Source organism: Zea mays, chromosome 4 (assembly GCF_902167145.1).
Source record: "Zea mays cultivar B73 chromosome 4, Zm-B73-REFERENCE-NAM-5.0, whole genome shotgun sequence".
Lineage (NCBI taxonomy): Eukaryota > Viridiplantae > Streptophyta > Magnoliopsida > Poales > Poaceae > Zea > Zea mays.
Genome location: NC_050099.1, coordinates 119,056,578 through 119,065,711, shown reverse-complemented (window position 1 = coordinate 119,065,711; position 9,134 = coordinate 119,056,578). Strand labels below are relative to the sequence as shown.

General features: G+C 41.8%; 1 protein-coding gene across 1 annotated transcript; it reads left to right on the top strand.

Moving 5' to 3' along the window:
* Positions 1–1,026: 1,026 nt before the first annotated feature.
* Positions 1,027–6,567, top strand: LOC100279916 (uncharacterized). Its single transcript, NM_001152868.1, is given in 5 exon segments — positions 1,027–1,392; positions 1,481–3,619; positions 3,862–4,048; positions 4,181–4,229; positions 6,337–6,567. Coding segments are annotated over 4 exon segments (2,376 nt in total). The 5' UTR covers positions 1,027–1,392; positions 1,481–1,532; the 3' UTR covers positions 6,390–6,567.
* The last annotated feature ends 2,567 nt before the right edge of the window (positions 6,568–9,134 follow it).

Sequence of the window (9,134 nt, the reverse complement as noted above, 5' to 3'; positions counted from 1 at the left end):
GTAAAACCTTGAGGGGCATGATTGTAATTTTGTACGAAGGCGTTTCATTTTTTTTCTATAATTAGATGAACAAAGTCATGCATAAGATACCTTTTTGAGGACCATAGCTTCGGCCTTCGAAGAGCCATCATACCACCTTGTGTTAAGGAGCCGAAGGTATACTTATAAACTAATTTAATAAAAAAAAAGAAGTCGGAATAAGAATGCTAAGACAGATGAGTTCCATACAATATTTTTCATTGTCTTTTCACATCGTTTCATTTCCACTTCATTTTGAGAAACTTCGTCCTTCGCGCTAACACTTCGAACCAAAGGACGAAGGTCCAAATATTTAACTTGTGTTGCCTTGATTTTCGATACCTTCAGGGATTGAAATCAAGTACCAACGGATCCATATCTCATCAATAATGAAATATACTAAAATAGCATATTATCTTTATGTCTAGCATGATAAATTCATCGAACCCAACATAATTTTATTACAAGATCAACAATTCCATACTAAATGACAACATTATGCCATAAGATCATACAAAATATAGCACTCATAACCTAAAAGAGAGTTATTAATAACAACATACAACATTATGATAGTTATCTAATTGTTCAGTATACAATACTTAATATTTAAATGTTTAAGACGTGTAAGCTATTGAAACAAAAAGGGCATCATTCTTGCTCTTCCAATTTTATATGGAATATTTCTAATAATCTAGACACACATGACATGTGTTAGTGGATTCACGTGTGAAGAGAGAAAATACTCATAGCCACCATATCTAATGTATATAATAAAGTATCTAATAAAATACCTATAGACATAAAATTTGTTAAATATATGTTTTAATAGAGTTTTTACCCATCAAATATCGAGTTACTATTACCATCTATATTGATGCGCTATATCAAACAGCTGCTTTCAAACAACAACTTCCGAACCGTCCGGCCTTAGCAAATGACATCCGGGACCCACCAGTCCTTCTCCATACTCCCGAGTCCCGACCCAAGCAGCAGATAGAGGAATTGGATCCACGTGCACATTCACGCGCCCATCCAAAACTGATACTCCGACCCACCAAAAGCAGCGACCATTAATTTCCTCTTCCTTTTTATTAACTCCTTGGATTAAACCAATCAGCAAATTCTTGCCCGTGGAAATTAGAATTCCCCAGCAGAAATAGGTGCATCGTCGCGTTCTTTTAATCTAGTAAAATTCTTCCATTTTTTCAGTAATCCTTTCCCTTCCCCTGCATCGATCGGAGTATCGGACCAAGAACAGAGGGTAGAATCAGGTAGAAAGAAACAAGAACTGACTTAGCCAGTGGTAATTCCGGCCTCCATTTGGTGGATTTATCCAATACGATGGCAAGAGTGTCCGGTGAATCGTGACTTGTGAGTTCTTGCCCTAGGGTTTCTGATTCCCCGCCGCGAGATAAGTTGCAGAAATCGTAACACCTTTTCTTTTTGGTCTTTGCCTCAGAATTCCTGACGAATTTCTCGTGGTTTCCGTGGACAAAGCTGTGACCTTTGCGATGCAGTACAACCACCGTAGCCGCTTGCCGCCGCCGCCGCCGTTCGGCCGTGGTGGGTATCCTCGCGGCCACAAGCAGCCGTACTACGCTCCTCCTCCTCCTCCGCCGTTTCCGCCGGCGCCGCCGCCGCCGCCGCTAGAGCGCAAGTACGAGGTGCTTATGGAGGCCGGTCGCCTCGCTGCCGAGTATCTGGTTGCCCAGGGCGTGCTCCCGCCAGCCGCCCTCCAGCGTGGCGCCGGCATCTCTGGCACGTGGCTTGCTCATCCTCTTCCTCCGCCCCCGCAGCTACCACAGCAGCAGGAACCCCCCGGGTTTTATGGCCGGAGGAGGTACGAAGATGAATACAACAGTAACCCTAACGGCTGGCCTAGGCGAGCCAATGGCACTAGTAGCAGCACTAGTAGCAGAGATGATTGCAGCCGTGGCAGCTACAATGGAAGAGGGAAGAGGAAGTATGGGGAGTACAGGAGGGGGTATCTGGACTCAGGGAGAGACAGGGAGGAGAGAGGAAGGCCATTTCCGAACGGTCGGCACTACGAGGAGGATGGGGATGAAGATGGGGCACCTGGGTTTCAGAGAGAGCGCCGCGGCAATCGGGGGAATGATGAGGCGAGTACTAGTGTTACAGAGGCAGTGAGGGAGGGGACACCATTGACAGCGAAGGCTGTAGCAGGGTTATGCATGGAGGATACAACATCGAAGATTATGAGCTCTGTCAAAGATACTAGTAAGGATGCTAATGATGCATCAAAGGTGCTGGAGGAGACTGAGGAAGGTGAGGTGGAGGATGACAGTGGGACGCAAAATTCAGAAACTGAGGTGGTTAAGCAAGGGATAGACACCGATGTAAATCATGCTTCTTGTCGTGTTGTTACAGAGTCAGATCCCAAACAGTTACCATATGGTAAGATTGAAGATGAGGTTCCTGATGAGGAAGCTGGAAATGAAAAAAAAGTTATGGATGAGGCTACTTTGGATCACAACACTTCTGATGGTGAGACAAATATGGAAGTTGAGATGCATGTTGGTAAGGATAGTTTGATTGACTATTGTAACTTCACAAGAACCCCAACAAGGCCCAGGTCAGTGCGTGCACACAGAAATGCAGCATGTATCCCAGGAGAAACTGCAGTTGTTGAAACAGTTGATCTAGTTTCTTCTTGTCAAGCTTCACAGATGGTAATCGGTGATTCTGCTGAGAGATCTTTGACTAACGTCGCGTCAGAAAACAGAGAAGATAAAATTTGCCATGAAAACACTAGCTCTGGTGATGTCTGTGCTGAACCAAAAGAGTCGATGCTTCTTCAAGAAAATGGAATACCAGTTGGGACTGGAAACATGGTAGAAGAGAAGGTTGATGCACAACCACATGTGGTTGTCCAGCAATATAAGGAAGAAACTAACTTATCTCCGTTAACAGATGCCCTCAAGAAGAGCTTGATGCAGGAAACCACCTTATCTCCATTTGCAGCTTCTCACAAGGATAGCTTGACGCAAGAGGATGGCTTCATGCAAGAAGCTGATTTATCTCCGTTGACTGCTAATCACAGGGATAGCTTGATTGAAGAAACCAAATTGCTACCAACAACAGCTTTTCACAAGGTCAGCTTGATTGAGGAAACTGGCTTAACTCGGACAATATCTTATGAGAATAACTTGAAGTTACAATTTAAGGAAGGAACAAAGATCGGTGATATCGATATGCTGCCACAAGATGTGGACCTGATTGAGTTGCCCGATCAAAGGAAAATAATTGGTCATGATGTTGGTGCTGAAACTGTAATAGAAATGGAAAAGGGAAAGCTGGATCAATCTAGCTCACTAAATCTATCCGATCTTGACCTAGTTCGTGGTACAGAGGTTGCCGCTGTACACAATTGTCCAGCGTTGGTCCAGCCATCTGCAGCTGGATCTTCTGCAGAGTCAAATAATAAACAGCAAGAAGGTCCTGAAACTTTTACAGGCGCCAATGCCAGTCATACATATGATTTATGCCAGATTCCATTAGATAATAAGGATGTTCAAGTAATTGATATAGAATGTGGCACACCAGTTGAAGTTGATGGATTTGATTTGTCAAAGTCAAAGTAAGTTTCTTTGACTCCAATTATTTCCTACTCTATGCTGAAGTTTTTGTAGTGAATTTTTTTTTTGGCATCATATAGGAATTCCTGATAGTCCTGTATGCGTCTCTGGCCTTTTCCCTGTGTGTCAAGAGACCAGTGAGATATGGTTCATGACAGTGTTTATTTCGTTAGCACGCCAATATATTGTTTGTTTTCAGTGTCATGATATTTCTGCTAAAAGTTAAAATTTTTGATTCAACCAGGAATGAGATGATGTGCTCTAGCATGGATAGCATGATGGACCCCGGCCATGGAATACATACGGATATTCTTCCTGGTATTCAAGATGGATACAGCCTTGCATTTTCTGATTTTCTTGGTTCTGATATACCATGCTACCCATCAATGCAATCAGATCTTCATGCTGGAATAGGTGCCAACGACTCTGAGGTGAGGACGGGAGGCTGCTTGGTGCTTTTATGTATTTTTTTCTACTTGCAGGCAATTAGTGAAGTTCCAGGAAATAATTACTGTTTCTTTCTTGAATATCATATTCATGTATATGATTTCCCCTTCTTTCAGGGCATTGCTGTCATGGATGATCCAATATATGGGTCCCTCTCTGATATTGGTAAGTTGACGATTTTCTTCTGTTCCCTTAATATACTATGTCTAATATGTTCCTGCTTTAGGTCTCAATGCCCACTTGTCTGTTTTCTGTGTACTCCCAGTTTGAGATGCATACTTAAGAAATTTGCAGTCTCAATGTTATATGAATATAGACACAGATAGATCAACAGCTCTGAATTTATTTTATTCCAAAATCACTTATCAGTGTTGATGGCACCTATCATTGGATCGTGTTTCAAAGGTTAAATGTGCAGTTGTGTTTTAGATGGCCTTTCCTTTTAGTGGGGCAAATGTGGTTTCTTGTCCTTTGTTGACAAAAATGTGTTTTAAGTGTTGGAACTTGCAAACTCAATCTGGCAAGCTCAAACGGTGGGAGAGTGGAAAGCGGTTTGATGCGAGTAGATGTAATTCACTTGAGCAACAATGTTTTTTTTCGTCCCCGCAATGGCACAGTGCGGGGGTATTTATAGGTAACCGAGGGTATACCCTGCCTTGCTAAAGACAATTAGACCCTTAGTTACCTACTTTATCCCCGGAATATTCCCCCCTAGGGGGTTATAGCAGGTCATTACAGCGTAATCAGTTACAGACATGGGCCATCCCTCTATTAACCCTGCCGGCACGGCGGCCTACGGGCGAGACCCTGCAGCATGGGCCGGTCTATACAATGTGGAATATTGCGACGTATGGTCTTCGTGGTCTTGATTGTCCGAGCTCCGAAGTCTTCAATGGTCTTTGCTCCGGTTTGCTGGGGCGAAAATAGTGCCTGAGTCTTCGCGGTGGCGTTGACCTTGGGCACTTCACTTGTGCGGCTCGACCTTCAGGGCCTTCGCGGTCTTCGGTCTTGAATATGCTGGTGTGGGGAGTTTGAGCGAGGGGGACGTGTTCGCCTTCGTCCCAACATTAAGTGGCCTTTCCTCTTCTGGTTTGCTTCATGCGAGAATAGCTGGTATGACCTGTATTGACCGTACTCATCAGACACACTGGATGCAACCTCTTTTGTTTTATTAGGAATGGAACAAGACATTGATTTATAACTTCACTTACATGTCGTTCACCATATTTCTGTTGACCTATTTGGAAATGATACTGCCAAATAACGATAGTAGCTGCACCTCCAGTGAATTTATAAATTGATAAAAAATTTGACCCTGAAAGAATCTTAGGTTTCATGACAATTTCAAATACATGATGCAGTCATTACTCATTAGCCAGCAAGTTAGTCGGTACAGTGCAAAGGGTTATCTCATGCACTCAGGCTAGAGTGATAATGAACTTAAAATCACTGTTTGGCCCTTAGTCATCCTTGCATTTCATAGATTGTGGAACTTCGAATAACACATTTTGGTTAGGGTTGATACTTATGTCCCATGAACCTAGAAATTTGGACCGGATGGATGATTTCTTGGGTCACTAATTTCATCTAAGCAACTTTCCTGTACATGAAGCAAACACCCTCAACTACGATGACATGAGATGAGATCCTCATCGTCTTGCACTCTGAAGCCTAGCTGGTACAGCCTTCACACACCTTCCACTGGCGTTGACATACCTTGCCCCAGTGCAGAAGCCACATTACTATGTTGTGTATTACCTTGGGTTCCCATTTGCTTGAGGCATACGGACCTACATAGAGATCGATTTTACTACACTACACCTTTCCTGTGCAACTTCCAAACTAGATTGCTGCAACTGCTGGCCCTGCGTGTTCCTACTTTCGTGTTCCGTGCTGGCTTTGCTCATACTGCTAGTCAAATATATTTTGCAAGTACAATGGAATAGTAAAAGGATCTCGCGGTCTTATTAGATAATCTATCTCCGTTCTCGAATATTTGTCGTCCGCTAGTTCATTTTTGAACTAAAACGCGACAAATAAAAAAAACGGAGAGAGAGTAGTAAAAACATGAATGTGTTGAGACAACATTGAGATGCTAGTGAATGTTTTGCGTAGTAGTAGCAACATGTGTGCTCGGATCCCCCCCTGTTTCCCACTATTGTTTTGCGTTGTGCTGTACTCGAAAAGAGTTTCCTGGACGGTATATATTGATACCTAGGTAGGTAAGTTAATTTCAAAAGCTAAAACGATGTCTTTGTTCATGTGGTTTCAGGTTTCATGGACGTGTGGGGGCAGCCCACTCAAGACTACGACAAATTCTTCTAGGCTGCCGCCGGGGGCCGAGGTTCAGTGATTTGACAGGAGAATTAGTTGAGTTACCTGAGTACAGGCGAGAATAAATAGATCGGGTTATCTCAGAGAAATGTTGTAATCATTCCTAATTGTAGAGCTAGACAAACTCTCTTTTTTTTCGATACCCATTTCGACGGAGTTACTGATCCAAAGACTGGTCTTATGCGTTCAATGGTTTGAGTGCGGTATTTTTTCGTTTTTAAGTTAGGTACCGTTTGGTTCGCGAAATGTAACATAAATAGTAATAGTAACTGGTTCGCGAAATGTAACGTAAATAGTAATAGTAACGATTCACACTCGAATACCGATGGTAACAAATTTGAATAGGGCGATATCCATTTTGTAGTATGGTATCGATAACGGTTGGATTTAAGTAAACATAAATTAATGTTATTGGTTACCTATTACATTACCGATATGTGAATTAAATGCTACCTTAATGATATTACTAGTAGTCTACAACTGCTCCCTCGTGTCATTGGACCGTCCCCCATCAGCAAGATCGGCCGGCCCACTACAGCAGTTTCCACTGGATTAACGTAGACATCGGCGCTACCAGAGGATAAAAAAACTGGGGAAGAATACTACTATCCGACGTCTCTAAGAGGTAGTTTGGTTTCTTGACTAATTTTTAGTCAATCCATCTTATTTGATTTTAGTCTATAAATTATTAAATACGAGAATTTTGTAATTTAGGGACTAAAATAGAATAAAATGGAGAGACTAAAAATTAATCCATATAAACCAAACACCTCCTAACAGTGTCCGACTTATAAGCTACTCTCTAAATATTCTATTTTATATTTTGATACATTTTATTTTATATTTTTGATAGATAGAGAGAAAATCTTCGAAAACCAGGGTACAATAAGATTTGTGTTCGACAGGGGATGCTAGCGCGGACTTATTTCGAATGGTGAATCGCACGAACTCTACATTGGATCTGAGGCAAGGGGTTATATATTCTACACTAAGAATAGTAAAGATTGCAACTTAAGTAGAGAGAGTAAATGCGGAAGATTAAAGAGCTAGTAGAGAAAGCAAACTCTTTTGGATGACACCTGTATTTTCACCGAGGTATCCGTAACCACGCAAGGTCCCAAATAATCTTCGTTGGTGCCCCTACACAAAGGTTAGCCCACGCGATGGCCAAGCACATGGTTGAGTAACTCCGTGGAGAGCCACGGACCTTATCCAAGCACAAGTGGTGCTTCGCTTCCGGCTCCTCTCGGACGCTCCCGGTCGTCTCCACTAATGAGCCTCCGACCGTAACACCGTGGGCCTCGTTCCCTCTGGTACACAGTAGCGACCATATCACAAACGCGGTTGAAACGGTCTCGTCAGACTCTCGCCCCACTAGTACAATTACAATGGCTCGCACAAGAGCCAAGGGGTTTTGTGGGTTTTTTCTAAACTCACTCAACTAACTAGGAACAACCTAGAGCAAGCTCATTACTGGTCTAACTAACCTAAGCACTTCGCAAAGCGCCTATGCTAATCATCGATTGATTCTATTAAGCACTTGGGTGTATGAGCACTTGGAAATATCTATAACATGTGTTGGTATGTTTCTTGGGCTCCCACACCTTCAAATGTCTATAACATGTACATTCGACAGTTCGATGACAACACAACCAAATCAAGCAAATATAACAAATATTTTGATAAAAATATGCATTCTACTTGCTAGGATGCATGAATGTCCCCACAATGTGGGATTATGGACTTAAGCCTCCCCCTGACTCCGCAATCCACATACTTCCTAATTTAGACCAAAACCTCTTGTAGAACCAAAACCACTTGTAAGCTCAAGATTTTAATTTTTTAAATTTGATGGTGTTTGGTAGTTGATATATTTTGAATCGCTTTGGACCTTAAAACTTCTCCCCCTTTAGAATCAAACACCGAAAAGGAAGACATTATATATAGGAAGTAATTAAAAGGCTTTCACTCTAAAATGATTACTCCCCCTAAAAGAGTGTTCTCCCCCTTTGTATGAAAGAAGACATACTCCCCCTGTTGGAGAGCCTCTACTTAGGAAAAACACATGAGAGATAGAGAGGAAACAAGACAAGATTGAATAGACTAGCTCCCCCTATGCATAGGTCAAAAATGTATTTTAACAATATATGCATTTCTGGCAACATGGGAAGCATAAGATGTGACATATAGTCTAATCAAAATCTTGGAGAAGACATGTAAATGATACCGATAGTGGAATGAAACCACTTGCGAAACTTGAAAACACTTGTAGATTTTTAGTGGAAGCTTATTGTCTTTCTTCGGGGACTTCATTTTCCTTTAATGAGACTACTACACACATAATGGACTTAAAAGCAGGTGTTAGTCTCAAAGACTTAGATTATAGAGTAACGTTCCCCTAAAGATGTACACACAAGTGTAACACCCTGGATTTGAGGGTATAAAATTTCTTTCCTAATATCCACCAAATTCAGGTGTTACTCTCTCATTTTTTTGCTTTCCTTCTCTTTTTCCTAAATAGTGGAGAATTATTTTGTTTTATATCCATGTAAGCCTAGTAAAATAAAACTCTAGAGGTGCTTTGATTGTTGCATCATGCCGAAACATTTTTTATTTTGTTTGACGAGTGATCTTGTGGAGCATGCATTTAATAAGGAATTCGATTTGAATTGGTAGAGAGAATAGAAAAGAAGAGAAGATAAAGAAAATAGGAGAGAAAAGGAAAAGGGCCCATCC